This window comes from Rhineura floridana, chromosome 5 (genome assembly GCF_030035675.1).
Source record: "Rhineura floridana isolate rRhiFlo1 chromosome 5, rRhiFlo1.hap2, whole genome shotgun sequence".
NCBI lineage: Eukaryota > Metazoa > Chordata > Lepidosauria > Squamata > Rhineuridae > Rhineura > Rhineura floridana.
Window position 1 is genome coordinate 161,321,263 of NC_084484.1, and position 24,652 is coordinate 161,345,914.

General features: G+C 44.1%; 1 protein-coding gene across 4 annotated transcripts in view; it reads left to right on the forward strand.

Annotated features, from left to right (window-relative positions):
• The window catches only part of GUCY1A2 (guanylate cyclase 1 soluble subunit alpha 2), a 286,509-nt gene that overhangs the window by 12,891 nt on the left and 248,966 nt on the right, over positions 1 to 24,652 (forward strand). For all 4 annotated transcript variants that reach the window (XR_009762895.1, XM_061628688.1, XM_061628689.1 and 1 more), the window contains exon 2: positions 11,784 to 11,845. Coding sequence is in view for 3 of the 4 variants with exons in the window: in XM_061628688.1 (XP_061484672.1) it covers positions 11,784 to 11,845 (62 nt within the window). In the remaining variant the exon portion in view is untranslated. The remainder of the gene's footprint in view (positions 1 to 11,783; positions 11,846 to 24,652) is intronic.

The following is a 24,652-nucleotide window of genomic DNA, read 5'->3' on the forward strand; positions in this document are numbered from 1 at the left end:
CATTTGCAGAATCAGTTCCAGTTATGAAGGAGCTTTATGACTCTTAGTCATCTATGACAGTTTAATGAATTTATCCTCTTGCGGAGATAACATATGCAACTTTGCAGGCTGTTTAGAGGCATATAGTGATGGTCAAAGATGGTTGTTGCCCACTCTGAATTGGTATTTGTTTCTGTATGGCAGCCACAATCTAAGACTGAGTCCTCCAAATGTAGAATTCGGCAATATTCTTAAAAAATTGATATGAAGTCTGTTTTTTCATATGCATTTGAACCCCTACCCTAGTCTCTGAGTGATGCATATTCTCATCCCAGGAAGACAAACAAGGCACAACTCCTCAGTTATCTCATTAAAGGTGTCTAGGTTGAAGACAAGTACCCAGAGCTTGCCAGACTAGTGTTTCATAGAATGACTATTCTGCAGAAAACATTGCCTGCCCAGGGTGAGACATTTAGCTTATTGGCACAGATGGTATTTGAGAAGGTCACATGGGTGCCAAGCAGCAGAGTGGATGTGGTATTCGAAGTATACAACATGTCTTCCTTTAAAGATACTGAGTGAAACTGCAGATCAGAGAATGCTGCACCATCAGGGGTAATTTACAGCAGCATTATGGGGTCATAAGAAATCAAGGGGTGGTGACAGTTTTCAAAAATTGCAAAACACAGCAGAACTTGTTAGATTTCTTGTCAATGAATGGAAAAAATTGCTGCATGATAAAGAATTACATGTAACAGTTGGCGACATGTGTTGGTGAATTTATAAAGGGGGTGCCACTTATATTCCAGAACTTAACTTGTGTACATGAAGAGGTTGATGCCAGGATGTATCAGTTTTAAGAGGAAGGTGTCAGCTGGCATTGCACATGTTCATAAAGGACACAGATTCAGAGCTGATCAACATATTCAGAGGTGTACTATAGTGGCATTGTACTCTTTAAGAATGCAGAGAATTGCTTGTCTTTGTAGGGGGGTAGGGTGGGAAATGCCCCTGCTTATAGAAAACTAGTACCTCAGGGATAAAGCTAGAGCTCTTGTGCAAGATTTCCACAGGCAGGGAATCTTGGAGAATACCTTCTGGCATACTTGTCAGGGATGCAATTTCAGATTTTATGAAGGGTGAAGCAAAATGCCGAGGGCAGAAGGGTCTTGTACCCCCTTATATTTTAACCCCCCCTGTTTAGGAGGCTGCGGGGAGGTATAATTTGGCTAAAATTGGTTTGTGTGTAGAATCGGAAGGTAGGATTCTGTCAGAAGGTAAGATCTGTAGATTTCATTAAGAGTCCCCAACTTTCCCTCATCAGGGTCAGTCCAAGAATGTTGCTACCTGAAGCAAAGGGCAAGATGGTGTGCCCCCCTTTCTGCCCCCAGCCATATACAGAATCTGACTGAACTGGCAGTTGAATCTTACTTCAACGCTGGCCTTGGGACAGCATCCTCCACTATACCCAAGGGCAGCTAGCTCACTTAAGAGGTGCAGAATGGGTTTAAGGGACTCAGGAGAAATGCTGGGAGTGGGGTTGTTGCTGCTGCCATACTCGGGCATCTGCTGCTTAAGGCAGCTGCCTCACTATGTAATGGTAGGGCCAGCCCTATCACTAGAAGCTAAAATGATGAAACTGAAGCTATCATACTTTGGATACATAATGAGAAGGTATGATTCACCAGAAAAGACCATAATGCTGGGAAGAACAGAAGGGAGTAGAAAAAGAGGAAGGCCAAACAAGAGATGGATTGATTCCATAAAGAAAGCCACAGACCTGAACTTACAAGATCTGAACAGGATGGTTCACGACAGATGCTGTTGAAGGTCACTGATTCATAGGGTCGCCATCAGTCATAATCGACTTGAAGGCACATAACAACAACAACTATAGTGGAGTAATACTCTCCCAAGCCGCATTTCTATCTTCCATGCTCATCCATTTCAGAGACTGATTTGCAGGCTTAGCAACCAACACACTTCACACTAAGAAAAGGGCCATAGAGCTTAGCAGGTAGAGGGTTAAGAGAGAAGAACAGAGGTCAGCATAGTCCCTGCCTGGAAACACCACTGACAGGGCCGGTTCTAAAGGGCGGCCAGGTTGGGCACTGGCTTGAGGGCCCTGGAGCTACAGGAGCCCCTGAGGGGCCCTCCGCTCCCCTTCCACAATCCGTGCCCCCCACGCCCCCCACTTACCTGTCAGCCGGCTTTTTAGCATTGCCCTTAATGAAGATGGCGGCCACAGCTTCCCTAAGGTACTGAAGCCTCTGCCGCCATAGTAGTTGAGGGCAGAGATGTGTCCACGTAGCACGCACGTGTGCCATCAACAAAGATGGTGGCGGAGGCTTCATTCCCCTTAGGAAACCGCGGCCACCATCTTCATTAAGGGCAATGGTAAAGACTAGACAGGTAGGGGGGCCTTGGGGGGGTGCGTGTGTGCGTATGTGTGTGCTCGCGCACACCCACCCACCCACTGGGGGCCAGGGCAAGCTGATGCCCAAGGGCCCCTGCATGCCTGGAGCCGGCCCTGACCACTGAGGGACAGTGGGGACCACTGGGAAGGTAGGAACCGCTGAAATGGTCCCAAAGGACAAAGAAATGTAAGAAGAGCTCTGCTGGATCAAACCAAAAACCCACATCGGCCAGCCTCCTATTTCCCACAGTGGCTAACCATGTGTCTATGGGAAACCCACAATGAGGGCAATAGTTCTCTGCTGTTGTTGCTCTACTGGAGAGTTAGACAGCATGCTACCTTTCAGATGTTGTTGGACTACAACTTCCATCAGCTCCAGTCAGCATCGCCAATGGTCAGGGATGCGGGAGTTGTAGTCCAACAACTTCTGGAGGGCAGTCTATTGGTTATCACCGCTCTGCAGTGGTATTCAGAAACATACTGTCTCTATCCTGGAAGTACTATATAGCCATCATGACTAGTAGCCACTGGCACCTTAATCCACCATGAAAGAAGGCTTGGGGAAAACCCAACTAGGAATGGAGATGAGGGTTGACATACCTCATTCAGTGACATCATTATGGCCACATTCCCACCATTTGATTGGCATTGGGCATCTAGATAGTTATTCTAATTTTTCAGTGAATCGTCAGCTGTATAACCAATCCAGCATTTTATACAAAATGTCTGTGAAAATAAGAGTCCGTTCTTTTACATGGATCGCATTCCTAGAGATAGGAGACACAATAGGCTAGAGAGGAGGACCATGTGCACAGAGCTCTCGAACTCAAGCCTGCCTTTCATTTTCTTTCCCAAGTCATTCTTCCCAAAAAGAGTTAGGGTCGGAGGGATATTTTGCAGAGCTGGGGAAAATATTCAACATTTAACACACATTGTATTTTAAGTTGCCAGTCCTGGAGGATGCAAGGAATCGTTAGTCTTGCAATGACACTGAATATTTATGTAACTGTTCAGCCAAGGCCGCATTCAGACATGAGGTTAATTGAATTAATTTTTCTAATGGCAGCGCCTCTGTCCCAATTTCTAAAGTTCCTTTCGTACTGCAGTACCGGTTGTTTATGGAACTGTTGCTTTTTGGCCAATATACTGCCATGTCACGCTAAATTTTATTCACACCGCTGGGTGTGGTGTAAAACAACAATGAAGATCATTAGACATGTCACCACTCAGCCACCCTTTCCGCGCATGTGCACTTCTGTTCCCCCATGAAAATGGAGGGAAAGAACTGTATGCCGGAATATTGCCCCAAATTTCATCACTTTACTTCCACAATTTTTGGGGTTAATGGAGCTGCAAACAGATTTTTTTATAGAAGCAATTAACATGGAAATGAGCACTAAACTTCCACTATATTCTGTTAGATTTCCAGAAGTAATAATAATAATAAAATAATAAAATTTTATTTGTGAGTCGCCTATCTGGCCGACTGAACGGCCACTCTAGGCGACGTACACTGCCACAATAAAATACAGTATAAAACCCAAAATACAATAATTAAAATTAAACAACATTAAACTAAACAACATTAAAAACTGACCCACCCCCGGAGACCCCATAGGCCTGCCTGAATAGCCAGGTCTTCAAGGCCCGGCGGAAACCTGTCAGGGAGGGAGTATGGCGAAGGTCGAAAGGAAGGAAATTCCAGAGGGTGGGGGCCACAATAGAAAATGCCCTCTCTCTGGTCCGCACCAGCCTAGCTGTTTTAGCTGATGGGACCGAGAGAAGGTCTTGTGTGGCTGATCTTGTCAGGCGGCATAATTAGTGATGCTGGAGGTGCTCCTTCAGATAAACTGGGCCGGAACTGTATAGGGCTTTAAAGGTCAACACCAACACCTTGAATTGGGCCCGGTAGACAACTGGTAACCAGTGTAGATCTACTAACACCGGGGTGATATGATCACGGCGATGGCTGTTCTTAATCAAGCGCGCCACCGCATTCTGTATCAGCTGTAATTTCTGGACCGTCTTCAAGGGTAACCCCACGTAGAGTGCATTACAGTAGTCTAAGCGAGAGGAGACCAGGGCATGTATCACTCGTGGGAGCAGATGAACAGGAAGGTAGGGTTGCAGCCTCTGTATCAGATGTAATTGATACCAAGCCGCCCGGCTCACTGCCGAGACCAGAGCCTCCATGGACACCTGGGAGTCAAGAATGACCCCAAGGCTGCGGACCTGGTCTTTCAGGGGTAATCTTACCCCATGAAACACCAGGTCTATGTCTCCCGACCTTCTCTTATCTCCCACGAGCAACACCTCGGTCTTGTCGGGGTTCAGTTTCAGCCTATTCCTTTCCATCCATTCACTTACGGAATCCAGGCACTTGGACATGGTATCCACAGCCAACTGGCTTTTACATTGTGTGAAAGATCAAATAAAACACAGAAATTGTCAGATAAGGAAATGTCAGGAAAATGGAATAAACTGCTGTCTGAATACAGCCCTATTATCCATTATTTTTTCTCCAGTTCTCGTAATATCCTGTTACCCTACCCACAAGTTAGCCTACAAATTTTAAGGGCTCTTCCATACAACTTATTTATCCTGATTTGCTTACAAAAATCCCACACAGAGGGAAAACTAGTTCAGTTTGTTATTGAGCATTCGTTCTGATTTGTTTACAGGGCAGTTATATGACAATGACCATTCATACTGATTTGCTTGAGGGGTTTTTATGCAGTTTTCCATTAGTCATTTGTTGATTCCACACTTTTCAGTACATTTCCGCTTCACTTTCTAAATTTACTTTCTTTTTTAAAGTGGATTTGTTGCGCTAGGGTGGAGGTCACCATCCTGATACCTGCAATTAATTTTATTGGTGCCGCCAGGCAGGGGCCCCAGACTCTAACCTTTCATTAAAAAAAAGTCTCTAGCAGTCCTAGAAAGAAAGTTATGAAGCTAAATGTGCAGGTATCTTCTAAGTGATTTATCTGAAATGAGCCCACATGGGCTGCTTCTGCCTGTCTGTGTTTTTAGTGAATGAGTGCTGCGATTGAGAAGTGAGTTGTTTGAACAGCAGGCAATAGAAATCCCTGGGGTCCTGAAGAGCTTCTGTTTTCCCCTCCTCTTCAGTACACTTTCTCTGTTCTGTCTTATTTTCTAGAAGTCATTGGAATCTCCATCGTTTCCCCTTCCCTTTTTTCTAGCAACCACAGTGCATTTTTCCTATGGTGAGTTCATCTGACATCATGTACTCTCTAGAAGTTATATTCTGCAAATACTACTATTAAGTGTGGATAAATGTTAAAGAATCCTTTCCCTAAATAGCAAATGCAAAATAAAAACTTTGCAAAGAGGCTTAGGTATGTCTCCTGCTATGCAGGAGCTGAAACCCAGGCACTCATTAAAAATTCACTTACAGTGCAGTGGCATACATGTCTACTTCAGAAGTAAATATCTCTGTGTTTAATAGGGCTTACTCCCAAGTAAGTGGGTACAGGATGGCAGCCTTGACTTTAGTTTGTCATTAGGGAAAACAGGGTTCTGTATCTCCACAACCAGAAAAAGCAGGACATAACTGACTTCCCATGGTAAACATGAGATTGGTAAACATGAGGTGGGGAGAGAGGAGCAGCAATGACTGTACTCTGATTCCATGCCCCCTGGCAGCCATTTTGTGCTATACTATGTCCCCATGGCAGCCATTTTGTGATTGGCACCGTCAGCACTCTTCTCAAAATTCAAAATGTGCCTCCTGGTCCAAAACGGTTGGCAACCCCTGCACTAGGTCAACAGAGGGCGTTAATAATCATGCAAATCTAAATTTCCCAGGATGCTCTGGAACCCCTCCCACAAAACAGTGACAGCCTGAAGGCACCCAAAGTTTGCCTAGTATATTCGACGTGTGTAATTGAGCTCTCCAGTCTGCAAATATATGGACTAAAATGTTTGCACTTTATCGTAAAAGCAAAACTAGGAGGATGACTCATATATTGCTTAATTCTGAAAAGTTCAGCTTTAAAATGCACACAACTTTTTTATATTAAGAAAATCAAGTTGACAGTAATGATCCCTGCATACACTCCGAATAGCAGAGGTGAATATAAATTGCTTTTAATTAGGTGTACTTTAGTGAAGAAGCTTAAATTTCAGCCGTGTTTTAGGCCTGAAACACTGATTCAGTCATCTTTCCCCAATCCTGCCAATATGTAGGAAAGGAAGCCTATCATGCCAAGCCAATTTAATAAAAATAGTGATAAATCACAGCCTAATTATCCTTACCGCAACTGCAGCAAAAGCATAAGATCCATATGATGTTCAATATCAGCCCTAAGTAGAACACACAACTTGTAGGAGCCTTCTTCTAATAGTAGACACTAGCAATTTACCTGTCCTTTTGCATTTAGAAGTGAAGCTCAGCATATACTTGAAAAATAAAGGAGGGAAACAGAATTAAGCCTTTTAATGGGTTTGGGTTTTGTTTGTGTTTTTTTTTAAAAAAATCAAGTTAGCAATTACTTCTGCTCTCAATGGGAGTTAAATTTACTGTCTCAGAAAAACACTTAAAAAGAATCAAATGTGCTCTTGCAAAAAAAAAAATCAACAAAAGCTCCATCTAAATGAGAACACACATAAGGAAGCAGGTTCCTCCCATTTGGAGAAGCAGGTGTTTAAAACCTTAGGACTTGATGAAGCAGAAATCTTGTTCAGATGCTGCTAAAGAAAAAAAAAAACCTAAAAAAGACGGTTTAGTACCTTCACAACACCATTCTTGCTGAGAAGAAAGGGATGAAAGAGGAACACGGTGTTCATCCCCAGGAATTATGCCATCTCTGCACTAACTTTTATCTTGAAACCTGGGGTCAATTTGACCAGTTGCCAGATTTTGCACAATTAAAATTTAACAAAGAAAATCTGGCAACTATATAAAGACAATATGCAATTAAACGACACAAACAGCAACCTCTCTCTCTCTCTTTTAAGCATTTATTTTGCTTTATGTTATTTTCAACAGCGTCAATCCTTTTAACCAGCTTATATCACTATCTACATTTACATCATTTTCATCATCAGATTCCTGTTCAGAGATATTTCAGTTACAGGAGAATAAAAACCAGGAGGAAAGTCTTTGCTGAAGCCACGAGGCCATTCTTGGTTTCATGGAATATTAAGTTGTCCTGTCTGAAGCAAACCATTCTGCAAACATGTCCTTCCTTGGTTGTGGTAAGGTGAACTTGGATGGGCTTCCATAAAGAAATGGAATATGGGCTAGGCTGAGAACAGGCCTCGTCCCATGTCACCTACTCTACAGAAGACAATCCTCTGTTTGAAAGGCTGTCAGAGCATAGACATCTATTTGAAGGTATCCTCTACAGACCTGCAATTCCCAGAGAGGATTAACAGTCAGTCCCTCTTCCCCGAGAACTCAGGGAATTAGAGCTGTGTGAGGGGAATACGAGTCTCCTAACTGACCACACTTCACAAACTACACTTCCCAGGACACTTTGGGGGAAGCCATGACTGTTTAAAGTGGAATAGTAGCGGAATAAATGCATGATGCAAATATGGCCCAAGTCCAATTTAAAGACAAGGAACTCAAAGAAGGGAGACTAGGGGCCTTGAAATTGCCCATCAACTTCATCATCAATTATCACCAATTGAGCACCCATACAACAGACTGAGCAGGCACACAGGCCACAGTGTTGTTCTCCACCATAGTCAATGTACTTTATTTCTGTTTGAATTATAGCACATTTCTAAATTTGCATCTATACATGTAAATTAGTATGTGCAAATTTTATGCAAATGCTTCCTCTTTAGTCCTTTTTTTTTTAACAGAGCACCATCCTAAAGAGACCTACAAGGCTTGTGACCAACCAAGGCAAACACAGCCCACTATCCATTTAGAGGCTGCATGCACACCATACATTAAAAACATTCCCACCCCCCAAGGATACAGGAACTATAGTTTGTCAAGGGTGCTGGGAACTGTCACTCTGTGATGGACAAACTACAATTCCCGGGATTCTTTTTTTTGGGGGGGAGCATGTTTTAAGTATGCTTTAAATATATGACAGGTATGCAGTCAGACACTGGATAACCCTCAAGTTGTTGCCGTCTGCCTAGGACAGCAATGTCTGGGGTATGTGTGTGGGGGTGTTAAGCACCACAGTACATGAGTGGAGACCTGAACTGAACATGGTGGATCACAATCTAAGCAGGCTTGGCTTAGCTAAAACTGACATATTAAGGGCAACTCCTTACAAAAAGCAGCTCTGACAGTGACTTCACAGTCCAGCCTTCATTATCTGTGAGGATTCATTGCATTTGTACCTATACCACAACTGCATGTCATGGCTTTGGTAAATTGACAACAACTGAACAGTAAAACTGAATTCAGTTTCTCAGTCTTTCTAAGGGCTGCAATCCACACACATTCGGAGGAAAACAAGGATCTCACCTCTTTTGAAGGAAATACACTTCCAGTGTTCCAGACCACACGTGATTCTGCCTCAGGAGCATTTCTACTACTAGCAAGTATTAAACATGGAGCAACATGGATGCTCAGAAATTAAATAACAAAACTTTTTACTTCAAAATAAGGGTTACTTGTTAATTCTGTAATGATAGCGCTCTCTCTCTCTCTCTGTGTGTGTGTGTGTGTGTATGTGTGATTGTGTGTGTGTGTGTGTGTGAGAGAGAGAGAGAGAGAGAGAGAGAGAGAGATCATTACAGAATTAACAAGTAACCCTTATTTTGAAGTAAAAAGTTTTGTTATTTAATCACAATATTTACTCTTCAAAATAAAGTGCTACTTTGTAATTTAACCTTAACCAAGAGTGGGACTTTGGGTCATTTTGAACCTCTCCCTCACTGAACCATGAACCAGGGAAAGTTAGAAATGGAATGGGACATTTTCAATCAGACTACAAAATATTTTATGCAGGAAATGAGAAATTAAGAAGAAACAGGCTTGCGTTAATAGTGAGACGTGATGTAGCAAAAGCAATTAGGAGCTATAATGCAAGGTCTGAGCAAGTGATAGCAATAAGATTAAACAGGAAACCTATTAGCATAACCATCATCCAAGTCTACGCTCCAATGGCAAACACAGAAGAAGAGGAATTGGAGAGATTTTACGCAGAAGTACAGGAAGAAACTGATCACACACAAAAACAAGATCATGGGGGACTGGAATGCAAAAGTAGGGACCAGGAAAGAACTAGAAATTTTGGGGAAATGTGGCTTGGGAGATAGACCTCTTCTGTATCTTTCAAAGTTGTGGAGGGGGAAGGGGGAATTCCACCTTGTGGTTTTTCTCATTACAATGTTGCAAGAACACCTGCACTTGGCTGACTTTCTCTTCTCCTAAAGATACAGGATCCGTCTCAGGCCATGAATCTGGCAACCCTGGTGGATAGTGCCCAACAGTGTCCCAAAGGACAGCATTGTACATTTTTCTATGATTGGCAGTCATTTATTTTTATGGAATAAAACAAAGGGATGTTTGTTTCAACCAAGTCATGTGCGCCCCACCTGCAAATTGCCAAAATTGTTTCCCATTTTTGTGCCTATGAGTGGAACATTGATTTTTTTTTTCAGGGTTGGGACATTTTGGCCAAGTTGTCCAACAGCTACCATCTAAGGGGCAAAGTAGACATGTGCACACATGCATGTTGACATTTTCCTGACTTTAATGAAAAGAATTTGGGAGCAGAGGAGTTGTGGGAAAGAGGGTTACAACATCTAGAGGGCCTTTTGAGTGATGGCATGATAGTTATGAAATGCTCTCCCCAGAGACACTTGCCTGGCATCTACATAAGTATCTTTTCAGTGCTAATGAAGATGTTTTTGTTCTCCTCGGCCTTTTAATTATTAAGATGTTAATGCATTAAAATTTTTAAAATCTATTTTGTTTTCCTTCTTGTTGGTTTTTAGTGCCGTTTTTAAATTTATCTCCTGCTTTATACAATTTTATGCCAATTTTGCATTCATTTTTTGTGTGCTGGTGCAGCTTTTCTATTGTTTGTTCTAGTGGATAATTCAAAATACTTGTATTTTATCAATTTTTAAATTGTGAACTCACCAGAAGACATGATTAATTAGTTGGCATATAAATGCCATACATATCTGAAAGACTTTATCCATCTCTACCAACCTTCTCATGTGTTCAGATCTACAGAGGAGGATCTGTTGGTAGCTCTCCCATGCTCAGAAGTGCAGGGAATGATGGCCCAGGAGGGGGCTTTTCCTGTGGGAACTCCAAAATTGTAGAACTCCCTCCCCACAGACATATGTCTAGCATCTTCATTGTATAGCTTTTACTCTACGCTGAAGATCTTTACCCTGGTCTTTCACGGTTAAGGTATTTTGTTTTGTGGGACCCACCTCTTTTATTGAATTTGTACAGTTCGTTTCATTTGGAATGGTTTTGTTTGTTTTAGAATAGTAACAGTTTTATCTGATTTTATAATTGTTCTGACCCCTCCCCCCTGATCTTATGGCGATGGCTGGGTTAGGAATCTTATATATAATTAAATAAGTAAAAAGTTGGCCTGAAGTTATTCTGTATACATTGGCTGTATTTGAGCACTGTGCATGAGTGAATCATCCCCCTCTTCGCTCTTTCCCACTCGCTGTGAGAGGAAACAAACCAGGATCCCTGGCTTAGCATTATGTCTGAATATAGATATGAAGGCCTGGAAAAAAACAGAAAAAAGTTTTCCCCAATGTTTTTTCCCAGGAAAAAAAAGAAAAATGAAGAAAAAACAGGGGAATTCCCCCCATTTTTCTGTTCTCTCCTGTTCCCCAGCCTTCCCATTTCTATGTCTGAATGGTATGTTGCTCCCAACAAACCATGATCAGTAAGCCAAGGAAAAACTTTGGCTGCAGATTGTAGTTTGTTACATGTGAAACAAACCATGATGTCTGGTTAAGACATAACGCTAAGGCAGGGTTGTGTGTCTTTTCCTCTTGGCATGAATGGGAAGGAGTGAAGTGGGTGTGATTTATTGAGCATGGTAATCTATGGTTTGTGATGTATTGTGAGCTGTGAACAAGGCCATTGTAGGTTTTTTTGCTGCTTTTTGCTGGCGCTAACAAAACCACTGCTAATTTAATGGAGGACTAAAATATCAGGGACGAACCTTGAAATATTGATGTGTTTGTAGAACAAAAACAGCTTGCTACTCCTGGGCTGCTTTCTTCCTGTTTCTCTGGGGGAAACACAGCAGATGTGCGAGGAGAGAAAAAAGTGTGTAATTGGAAAAACATACATTAGATTAAGCGATAAAATCAGTAGTCACCTCCATTCAGACATCGTGCTGAGAGCTAGGCTGACTGACGAACTGCTGATAACATTTTTATTATTATTTCTGTGTTTATTCTATAGCCTCAGACCATAAGGCAGACTCTCCAGAGGACACTGCAGCATTATGAGCATCAAGTTATTGGGTAAGTAGAACTGATTTCTCAAAAATGGGAAGGAGTGGATAGATAGATGGGCAAGGTGGTGGCAATAAAAAGCAATTGGCAATTGCTAAGATAACACCTCATAGTAACATAGGAAGCTGCCTTTACTGGGTTGCACTACTAGTCCGTCTAGTTCAATATCGTCTGCTCTGACTGACAACAAATCTCAGACAAGGAACATTCTCAGCACTACTTGGACACTCTGGGGGTTGAACCTGGGACCTTCTGCATGCAAAGCTGGTGCCCTATCACTGAGCCATGGCCTTTTCCCAACCATCCATATCTGTTCTTTATTTCTAGCTTGTTAACACTGACTCTCAATTGGCTCAATTGTATCAATTCATACAATTTGGATGCCCACAGCCACTCAGCGTCTTCTTCTCAGTGCAGAAAGATCAGCTGATTTATTTGCTACAAGCAATTGGTGCAGTTTTGTATACAACCACAGACTTTTTTCAGTGTGGGATGTGTAGCAGAAAACATGAGACACAATTGAATTTATTTATTGGATTTCTTACCTGCCCTTCACCATAAGGTCCCAAGACAAGTTACAACAATATAAAAATACAGTATTAAAAATATTTTTAAAAAGTATTAAAAATATACTTGAACTTGTCAAGGATTATTGAACTTGTCAAGGATTATCAATACCTAGGCACAGTCATTAACCAAAATGGAGACAATAGTCAAGAAATCAGGAGATGGCTAGGACTGGGGAGGGCAGCTATGAGAGAAATAGAAAAGATCCTCAAATGCAAAGATGTATCACTGAACACTAAAGTCAGGATCATTCAGACCATGGTATTCCCGATCTCTAGGTATGGATGTGAAAGTTGGACAGTGAAAAAAGCGCATAAGAGAAAAATCAACTCATTTGAAATGTGGTGTTGGAGGAGAGCTTTGTGCATAGCATGGACTGTGAGAAAGACAAATAATTGGGTGTCAGAACAAAATAAACCAGAACTGTCACTAGAAGCTAAAATGATGAAACTGAGGTTATCCTGCTTTGGACACATAATGAGAAGACCTGATTCACTAGAAAAGACAATAATGCTGGGAAGAACAGAAGGGAGTAGAAAAAGAGGAAGGCCAAACAAACAATGGATTGATGCCATAAAGGAAGCCACAGACCTGAACTTACAAGATCTGAACAGGGTGGCTCAGAGAAGTGTTGTGTGTGCTCAATAGCATGAATAGGGAATCTGGATTGCCTTTAAAAACACACACACAATTGGGGCTATTTTTGTGGAGAGACTGTATTGGGGCTGCGATTTTTCTTGCACTGTAGTTTAATTTTTTTTTTTAAACAACTGTTAATGTTGCATACTCCATTGAATAACTAGAAAAGTAAGTGATAAAGAAATAAATACCAAATATCACACGTAATTAATTACAGGAACAGAATTACTTTTTTTTTAAAGCACAGGTTTTTTTGATTACCTGGATTCAGGATTGTGATATATTCAGCAGAGAGTAGATACAGTCCTGTGACCTTTCTGTACTGTGACCTTTCTGTAATCATGTAATGGTTTATTTATTAGTGGGTCAGATATTTTTGCATTGTTGAAATGATTTCAGACCTTGGCCAGACTGCCTTTCTATTGTGCTAAATGTAAGAGTACATCACCTAGATCTTACTAAAGAGAGTTTGCAATCTCAGGGTTTTTTATTTTGCTCCAGTGAATGCTTACATATATGAGTAACATTTATAGGATTGTATTGTAAAAACAACACTTAATTGATGTAGGTGGCTGAAAGAGTGGAGAGGAATGGCATTGTAGTAATGCAATAAATTATGTTAATAAACTTTTTTTTAAAAAAAAGAAGAGCCCTACTGGACCAGACCAAAGGCCTCCTTCATCCAGCATTCTGCTTCTACAAAGGCCAACCAGATGCCTCTGGAAAGCCCACAAGCAGGACAGGAGCGCAACAGCACTCTCCCACTCTGTTTCCCATCACTCAATAAGACCACTCTCATCCATGATTTGATCATGGATGAGGGTGCTAATTTGGTGTGGATTACAGAGATCTGGGTGGGTGAGCTGGTAGGAGTTGACCTGAACCAGCTTTGCCCACTGGATACTCTGTGCAACATCAGCACAGGCTGCAGAGACAGGGGGAGGGGTTGCTGTGGTCTACAGAACTTCCATCTCTATCACCAGGAAACCACTCTGTGTTGGAGCTGGCTGTGAGGGCCTGCACCTGGTGTTGGGCCAAGGAGGCAGTAAACCAGGGTTGTTGCTAGTGTACTGTCCACCCTGCTGCCCATCAGCTTCTCTGACCGAGCTGGCAGAGGCCGCTTCGGCTGTGGTATTGGAGGAGCCCAGAACAATAGTCCTGGGTGATTTCAGTGTCCATGTTGAGGCTGCCCCTAGTTTCTGGCTTGGGACTTCATGGGCTTCATGATGACCATGGAACTGTCTCAAGTTGTCACTGGTCCGACACATAGAGTAGGGCTCACCCTCAATTTTATTTTTGCTCCACATGGAGGAAAGGGTGATCTGGAGAGGGGGGAGGGTGGATGTCACCCCATTGTCATGGCCAGACCACTTCCTGATGAAGTTTAGACTTACTGCTCCAATCCTCCCTTGCAGGGGTGGTGGCAGATTAAGATGGTCTGCCCCCAGAGGCTAATGGAATCCACTGGATTCCTGAACACCCTTGGGAAGTTTCCAGTAGATAGAGCAGATGATCCTGTTGAAGCCCTTGTTATGCTGTGGAACAATGAGACGCATCAGGCTCTTAACATGGTTGCCCCGAGCGCCTTCTCTGGTATTGTGGAGCCCTGTTTGCATCTTGGTACACCAGTGAATTAAGGGCAATGAAACAGGCTGGACGATGGCTACAGTGCAAGTGGCAAAAGCCTCGCTGTGAGATTGATCAGGCATGAGTAAAACATCATAACTGCACCTACTGTGTGGCGGTGAGGCTGGTGAAGAAGGCCCACTTGTCTGCTTTCATTGCATCCTCAAGTAGCCATCCAGTGGAGCTTTGTCTGTTGTTTGGGGTCTGTTAACACCAACTCTAGGAAATGGAGTTTTAGACTGTTCAGAAGCCCACTGTGAATTATTTGCAAGGCACTTTGAGGGTAAAGTTGGTTGCTTCTGTAGCAATCTTGATGCCCCATGTACATCTACTGTAGTTCTGAGGTGTCCAGTGCAACGTCTGCTGCAACTTCTTGGGATCAGTTTCAGTTGATGCAGCCTGATGTTGTGGACAAGGTGCTTGCGATGAAGTGGCCAGCAACGTGTCCTCTTGACCCCTGCCCTTCTTGGCTTAATAAAGGTTGCTAAGGGGGTATGACCGAGTGGATCCAGGGTGTGGTCAGTGTGTCTATGCAAGAGGGAGTGGTCACTGCTGAAAAAGGTGATGATCTGACTGCTCCTGGAAAAGTCCACCCTGGACCCATTGATTTGTGTCAACTACCGGCTGGTTGCAAATGCTCCCTTTTTAGGGAAGGTGTTGAAGAGGGTTGTGGGGTAGCAGTAATTGCAAGTACTCTTGGATGAAACAGATTAGAGGATGTAAGATGGCGACTGAGGAGGATGTGCGTTTAGGAGCTCCGCACTCTAACTTGTAAACCTTGAATTTAGCTGCTGCCAACTGCTTATGGTTTACCTATTTTACCATCTTTTATCTTACCTCCTGTTGCTGGATGCTCCTGGGTGTGCGTGGTTTGTTGTCCTGGTTGTGGTTGGGCTGTGGTTGCCACGCTTCATCTTTGCGGCCTTGGATCGTTGCGGTGCCGCGGGCTTGGGTCCCGGGCTGCCCGCCCGCGCTTCATCTGGGCGGCCTCACAACATCGGGCGTTTCACCTTGGCGGCCCGCAGCGCTGGGCCCTTGAGTTGCTCTGCCTTGGCGGTTTTCGGCTGGACGGGCGTGAGTGTGGTGCCGTGTTCCATCTGGTGGCCCGGGTCATGGCGTTGGGCCTTGGGCTGCTTTGTTGCGGCGGTTCCGGCTGGAGAGTGGTCGCAGCCTCCGGGCTGCCTTGGCAGTTCCTGCAGGGCGTGCTGTGCTCCAAGGCCGCTTCCGGGATTACCATCGTCGCTGTCGCTGTCGCCTGGGTGTCACTGTTGCTGTCGTCATCGCTGCGGGTCGGGCCGAGCGGGCACTGCCTGTCGGGCGTGGGCGTCGTTGTTGTCACTGGCGCTGGCACGGTGGCTCTTGGTGGCTTTGTCTTCTGCCCGCTGCTGTGCCTGGGCTGGGCCTTTGTGGTCGCGGGCGCAGCTGCCGGACCTCTGTTGCGGTCGTTGGCCTGGATGGGGGTGCGGTCGTTCGGGAGAGGACGCTAGTATCATCATTGTGCTACTGTTATCATCTGCTGCTGCCATCTGCTGCCTGCTTCTATCAGCTGCTGCGGTCGTTTGCTGTGTGCTATTGCCATCTGCTACTGTCATCTGTCGCTTGCCTAGAACCGAACTGCCGTTGGTGATTTGGTTGTGGACGCTGTTGCTGCGGCTGCTATTGCCTTTGACCTGAGTGTGGACGCCGCCATCATTATTGGCACTTAGTCATTTTAATGTTGTTGTGTTGTATGAGTGAGGATTGTGTTGTGTGTATGTTAGTGTGTGTGTGTATGAACTTTTTTGAGTTTTAATATGTGCCTGGGAGAGAGGATTTTATGTGTAGCGGGGAGACTTTTGGGGGCCCCAATTAACGTAGTGACGGGTAATGGGAGGTATGGTGTTGGGAGGAGAACATGCCAGGTAAGGGGAACTCGTCCCAGACAAGTTGTGTCTGTGCTTCGTTCCGGTTCTCCTCATATCCACAGGATTTCGGGTTGTCCTATCAGCCAGCTCTCGGATCTCCAAGTGCTGCTTTTGAATGCCAGATCGGTATATAATAAAACCTCCCTTGTCCATGATATAATTGTGGAGGAGAGTGCCGATCTGGCATGTATTACCGAGACCTGGGTGGGGGAGCAGGGAGGAGTTGCTCTTTCCCAGCTTTGCCCACCCGGGTACATGGTACAGCACTGTGGTAGATCTGAGGGCCGGGGAGGGGGGGTTGCCGTGGTCTATAAGAGTTCTTTTCTTCTCACCAGGCACCCTGTCCAGGCGGTGACTGGTCTGGAGTGTCTCCACCTTGTGTTGGGTCAGCGAGACAGATTGGGCATTCTGTTGGTGTACCGCCCACCTTGCTGCCCAACAGCTTCCCTAGCTGAGCTGACAGAGATAGTCTCGGAGGTACTGTTGAGATCCCCTAGACTTTTGGTACTGGGGGATTTCAACATCCATGCCGAGGCTGCCTTATCTGGTGCCGCTCAGGACTTCATTGCCGCCATGACAACAATGGGGCTGTCTCAATTTTCTACTGGCCCAACGCATGTGTCGGGACACACTCTTGATTTGATCTTCGCCACTGGACATGGAGATGGTGACCTGCAGGTGGGGTGTTTTTCATCTACCCCATTGTCATGGACAGATCACCGCCTGCTGAGATTTAGGCTTACGGCGACCCTTTCCCTCTGCAAAGGTGGGGGACCTATTAAGTTGGTCCGCTCCCGGAGACTAATGGATCCTCTGGGTTTTCAGAAGGCTCTGGGAGATTTTCCGGCTGATAAGACTAGTGCTCCTGTCGAGGCCCTGGTCGAACTGTGGAATACGGAAATGACCCGGGCTGTTGACACGATTGCTCCCACGCGCCCCCTTCGATGTAGAGCTCATACAGCTCCGTGGTATACCCCGGAGCTGAGAGTGATGAAGCAAGAGAGGAGGAGGCTTGAGTGCAGATGGAGACGAACTCCAGACGGATGCAATCATGCCTTGGTAAGTGCCTCCACTAGGTTGTATATGGAGGCAGTAAGGGCAGCAAAAAAGTGCTATTTTGCTGCCTCTATTAGATCATCTTTGTGCCGACCTGCGGAGCTCTTTAAAATAGTACGAGGACTTTTACTTTCTGGCCCTCAGGATACTACAGTATCATCTGAAGCCCGCTGCAACGAGTTTGCGGGGCACTTCCAAAATAAAATCGCATGCATCCGTAGGGATCTTGACTCTAATATTAGGACAGTTGATTCCATTGAGGTACCCAGATCACGGTCTTGTCCTCAATTATTGGATGAGTTTCAGTTGGTGCAGCTTGAGGAAGTTGACAAGGTGCTTGGACTGGTGCGCGCAACCACGTTGGTACTGGACCCTTGCCCCTCCTGGCTAGTAAAAGCTAGCTGGGATGGAACTGCCAGTTGGGCCAAGGAAGTGATCAATGCCTCCTTGAGAGAGGGAGTTGTCCCTCATTGTCTCAAGGAGGCTGTAGTGAGACCTCTCTTGAAGAGGTCTTCCTTGGACCCAGATAACCTGAACAACTATTGACCGGTAGCGAATGTGACATTTCTGGGCAAGGTCTTGGAACGGGTGGTTGCCAGTCAGCTCCAGGCGCTCTTGGATGAAACCGATTATCTAGATCCGTTTCAATCTGGTTTTAGACCCGGTTTTGGCACGGAAACAGCCTTGGTCGCCCTGTTTGATGACCTGTGTTGGGAGAGGGACAGGGGGAGTGTAACTCTGTTGATTCTCCTTGACCTCTCAGCTGCTTTTGATACCATCAACCATGGTATCCTTCTGGAGAGACTCGCGGAGTTGGGAGTTGGGGGTACTGCCTGGCAGTGGTTCCGCTCCTACTTGGCGGATCGTCTCCAGAAGGTAGTGCTTGGGGAACGTTGCTCGATAACCTGGACTCTCCATTGTGGAGTCCCTCAGGGATTGGTACTGCCCCCCATGCTTTTTAACACCTACATGAAGCCTCTGGGTGCGGTCATCCGGAGTTTTGGAGTGCGTTGTCATCAGTATGCTGATGACATGCAGCTCTATTTCTCCTTTTCATCTTCTTCAGGTGAGGCTGTTGATGTGCTGAACCATTGCCTGGCCGCGATAATGGACTGGATGGGAGCTAATAAACTGAAACTCAATCCAGACAAGACTGAGACACTGTTAGTGAGTGCCTTTTCCGCACAGATGGTGGATGTTCATCCTGTTCTTGATGGGGTTACACTCCCCCTGAAGGAACAGGTTCGTAGTTTGGGGGTTCTTTTCGATCCTTCCTTGTCACTTGAGGCTCAGGTAGCCTCGGTGGCTCGGAATGCGTTCTACCACCTTCGGCTGGTAGCCCAACTACGCCCCTATCTGGACGGTGATGACCTCGCTTCAGTTGTTCATGCTCTGGTGACCTCTAGATTGGACTACTGTAATGCACTCTACGTGGGGCTGCCCTTGAAGACGGTTCGGAAGCTGCAACTAGTGTAAAACGCAGCAGCCAGACTGTTGACGAGGACCACTCGGTCCTCACATATTACACCCGTTCTGGCCCGTTTGCACTGGTTGCCGATTTGTTTCCGGGCCAGATTCAAGGTTCTGGTATTGACCTATAAAGCCTTACACGGTGTGGGCCCGCAATACCTGATGGAACGCCTCTCCCGCTATGAACCTACCCGTGCACTTCGTTCGTCATCTAAGGACCTCCTCCGAGTACCGACTCATCGAGAAGCTCGGAGGGTAGTGACAAGATCCAGGGCCTTTTCGGTGGTGGCCCCCGAATTGTGGAATAGTCTCCCCGAGGAGGTACGCCTGGCGCCTACGTTGATATCCTTTCGGCGCCAGGTTAAAACCTTCCTATTCTCTCAGGCATTTTAATGTATTTTAAATACGTTTTAATGTTTTGGTCTTTCTAATTTATTTTATTGTTGTTATATATTTGTATTTTATATTTTGTGATTGTTGATTTATTGTATTATTTTATGTTGTACACCGCCCAGGGAGCCTTTGGCTAAGGGCGGTTTATAAATTAAATAAAATAAATAAATAAATAAATAAATAAATTATCTTGACCCATGGGTTCAGGCTTCATTATGGGACTGAATTGGCCTTGGTCACCCTGATGGATGAACTTTATCAGGAGAAGGTCAGGGTGTGCATGACCCTGTTATTCTTACTTGCTCTCTCAGCGACCTTTGATACCATAGACGATGGTATCCTTCTGAGACCACTTAGTGAGATGGATATTGGAGGCACTGTTTTACAGTGGTTCTGATTCTACCTCCAGGGTCGTTTTCAGAGAATAGCGTTGGGTGATTGTCTTTCAGCCCCCTGGCAGTTGTGCTGTGGAGTGCCACAGGGTGCCATTTTGTCCCTAATGCTGTTTAATATCTATATGAAGCCCTTGGGAGCAGTCATCAGGAGATTTGGGATAAGGTGTCAGAAGTATGCTGATGATACTCAGCTCTCTTTCTCTGTAACATCTGAATCAGGAGAGGCCATTCAAGCCCTGGTCCAGTTCTTGGACTCGATGGTAGGCTGGATGAGGGCCAATAAATTGAGTCTGAATCGTAGCAAGACAGAGGTGCTGTGGGTTGGTGGTTCCCGAGTTTGGATAATTGGTCAATTGCCTCCTTTGGATGGGGTCATATTCCCTCTGAAAGAGCAGGTTTGTATTCTGGGCGTGGTCCTGGATCCATCTTTGTTGCTAGAGGCCCAGGTGATTTCAGTGACTAGGAGTGCCTTTTACCAGCTTTGGCTGGTAAGACAGCTGCAGCCATTTCTGGATTGGGATAGCCTGACCACTGTTGTCTATGCACAAAGTAGCAGCACAAGATTATATGTTCTCTTTTTTTTTTTTTTTTCAATAATTTTTATTCAGATTTTCATAAAACATACAAGACAAAATCATAAAACATTCAAAGACAAAAAACATAATCAAAAATAGTTAAACAAAAAGAAAAAAAGAAAAAAAAAAACAAAAATAAAAAATAAAGAGTAAAATATTGACTTCCCATTTGTCAAAGATCAAATCAGTTATAAGTCTATAATATATAACAATCCTGTCTCTTAAGTCATATTATAAAATCACTTTCCTCCAGTAGTTATCTTACTTAATCATCAAATCTCATAAACATTACTTTATTCTTTCCACAAAAAGTCAAAGAGAGGTTTCAATTCTTTAAGAAATATATCTATCAATTTTTTTTTCCAGATAAGCATATCGATTAATCCATCTCATTACTAATTATGATAATCTTATTGTCATAACCATAGTCAAAATAAACATTTCAATTAATCCATCACATCAGAATCTGTTAGGTTCAGTAATTTCAGTAGCCATTGTTCTATTATCTCTAGTAATTCCATTTTCCATCTTCCATCTTCAGTAGTCTTGTTAAGTCCAGTAATTTCAATATCCAATCTTCCATTATCAGTATTCCATAATAATCTTGCTGTCAAAGCCATAGTCATATAGTAAGAGTCTGATGGGAATTACCTCTATCCCAAATATTTTCTTGCCATCCATTCTGAATAGGTTGCTGAAATACTGCTGTAAAATCATATCTCTGTTCTTTTTTTCAAAATACACTGGGTCATCTCTTAAAAGTTTTTCCATTGTCACATGGCTGCAGTTAAGTCCATAGATTTTCTCTATACTGGGCTCCATCACATCATTCCAGTCCAGAAGATAGTCCATGCCATTGATAACTTTATCTCTAGAATCTTCATTAATTTCTTCAGAGATAACATTGAGTTCCAAACAATAGATTTTATTTCTAAAGTCCATAGACTCCAAATCTTGTTCCTGTTCCACGTTTGTTCCAATCTCCGGGATCTCCTCTCTCACAGGGACCCCTATTCCAGTCTCCAGGGTCTCCTCTCTCACAGGGACCCCTGTTCCAATCTCCGGGGTCTCCTCTCTCACAGGGACCCCTTCCAGGGTCACCTCTCTCACAGGGACCCTTATATCTTTAATCTCCTGCTTCATTTTACTCAATTCAATTTTCATTATCTCAATCTCATCCATTATTTTCTGAAACATAGTTATTTCCAGATTCTCAGCCACTTTCTTAATTGCCATTTTAAAAGAAAAATATAGGAAAACCACTTCTTATTTCAGCAACAATTGGGTTAATACTCCAAACTTGGTGACATCACAGTATAAACAGAGCAGACAGCCTTATCTCTCCAATAGTTAAGTAAACAAAATGCAGTTCCCAGGATCGAAACAATTAATGGCAATCGTCAAGAAACAGATTCGTCAAAATAAAATAGACCAAAAAGAGAGTAGTCTCAAAACAGTATAATATTTTTCAAAATAAAAATCTGGAATAGAAATCCCTCTTCTGTGTATATCTTTAGAATGCAAATCCAGGACAGCTTTTTGCAACAAAAACAGAGATAAGCTATTAATTAGTGCGTAGCAGAGAGAAGTTACGGCTCCCCAGTGAGATGTCAAAAACCGATCAATCTGGCAAATCTCTTTTAAACAGCAACAATTTAAGTCAAGTAAAAGAAAAATATAGAAAGAAGGGTGCTTGCCTGTTAGTGCGTTCTCTCTTAGAAGATAAGATGAACGTTCGCTTTAACAGATAGAGCTTGCTGTTGAAAATCCGTCCCACCTTCGTCGGCTGGACCTCGTCCCATAAATTAATGAGATCTGGTCGTCCCAACAAAAATAGGCTTTGAGGTTAATCTCTTCGTTTCTCCCTACCCGGGAGAAGTTTAATCAGTCAAAAAAAAAAGAAAAAACTGACTGATATATCTGAATAAGCTTCTTTTGAGGCAGGAGCCCGTCTCAAAAGCAGGCACAGGCTAAGTCACCCTTCCCGGAAGTCACAAGATTATATGTTCTCCAGGGACAACAGCCGCATTTAACCAGTCAGCATCATCACAGTAATAAGTACTGCTTTCATTCCCCCCAGCCCCATTAACTTCCTACCCATTATTTCTGTTGGCCATTACACCCCTACTTTATAGTATGGATCAAGTATCTACCAGGGCCAGATTGGTTAAGCAGCAATGACAAATGGCACATGCCAAATGCTGCCCTTGACTTGTATGTAATTACTCAGGTGCCCTGGCAACTTTGGTGTCAGTTGGATGAGGTGTACAAGTTTTAAAATTAATCCCAAGCTAGTGAAACTCTCTATGCTTTAGGGATTTGCCCTTGTGCATTCTGTAATATCTTTTGTCAAGCTGAGCCCCAAAGCTCTCCTTGGTGTTAATAATGCTGGCACGTCTGGAGAACACCTCAGGGTAGAGTGGGAGAGAGCGCTGCTGCTTGGGAAATCGCCTGTGCCTCTTTACTCATTGTTTGATGCAGAATATAGAACAGATGTGGGAGAAAGGCAGTGGAAGCCTTCTGGTAAAGGGGGTTGCTCTTCTTTTAAAGTTTGCATTCCTAACACTCAAGGTTTGAGACTGTGTGTGTGTGTGTGTGTGCACGCACGCACACATGCTTGTGTGCTGCCTTCAGCACTCTGCTTTCAGCTTTTCCTTTTCCAGTGTTGTAGTGGAGGGGAAAACACAGCAGAGTGTAGCTCCTGTTTCCCCCCCCCCTCCCAGAACAGGCATGATGACATGATGTGCTGAAGCTTGAGGGTGACAGGCAGGCCTTCTTTGTTTTGGTAGATGAATGAGGTGATAACAAGTCATTCAGGTTTGTCTATGTGACGTTAGCGTAGAGCAGTAAAATAACAAATAACCAAGCAGAGAATATATACTTTCATTTCATGGGGTTCCTTCATAATGCTAGCAGTTCAAATAGCAGTTTTTTGCCAGTAGGTTTCTGAATAAGCTAAAGGTTGTAATTCTGAGCTTCTGTCTCTGGATGTCTGCCCCAGAGTCCTGCCCTGCATAGACCCTTTTGCTTTGCAGTGGAGAGGTGGAAGCTGGAGTTCCTCGGCCTGTGTTTGCCAGGGAAAGTGCTGATTGGCATGGAATCTGTGCGGAGTGATTCTTCTAGCTGTGATATTCTTCTCTCTTGTTCAGTTGCGGCAGGTGGGGTGTTGCTACTGTATCACCCTTCCAGCTGTGTTGGTGCTGCCTTGCCACTGCTGGATGGAGTTTAGCAGGGAGGTGCAAAGGTAGAGCAGCATCATATTGGCAGTGGTGGCGTCCACATCTGCACCTGCCACCAACCCAGTACTGCACCACCCTGCCTCATCCCTGTCCTGTCCAATCCTGATCCGGGCAAACAGCAGCACCTCAACAGCAGTGGCACCCCACAGCTCATGCATTGTGACTGCTCCTGCTTCTTATAGCATCGCCACAGGGTCAACTGGGATCTTACTCTACTCAGCCTGACTTCCACTACAATAGGAAAGAACTTAGTTTTCTCCATATGTTAAAATAAAAACATGTGTTAAAATAAAAACTTAGGAAGAGACCTGCTAGATCAAACCAAGGTCCCATGTTGTCCAACATCCTGTTTTCTACTGTGCATAAGAACATAAGGAGAGCCATGCTGGATCAGACCAAAGGCCCGTCTGGTCCAGCATCCTGTTCTCAAGGTGGCCAACCAGATGCCTATGTGAAGCCCACAAGTAGGATGCAATAACATTTTCCCCTGCTACCCCCCCATTTGTGATTCCCAGCAATTGGCTTTCAGAGGCATACGTCTCCAACAATGGAGGTAGAATATAGCCATTTTGGCTAGTAGCCATTGATAGCCTTATCCTGCCTGCATTTAAAGCAATCCAAGTTGGTAGCCATCAGTGTTGTGGGCAGCCAAATGCTTGTGGGAAGCTGCCAAACAGATTATGAAGGCAGCAGCTTACTTCCACTGTTTGTTCCTCAATACAGAGGCATACTACTTCTGAACATGCTCTCTTTCCATCATGCCTTCCACATTTAGTCATCTTTTTGTAAATTAAAAAGTCCCAGATACAGTGCTCTTCTTCATAGGGAAAATGCTGTACTCTTATCATTGTGGACAAAATGTTCTACAACATCTTGTTTTGAGGCAGGCGACTTGAAGCACAATACTGCAAATGCTGCTGCACCACAGATTGACATAAAGGCATTGCAATAC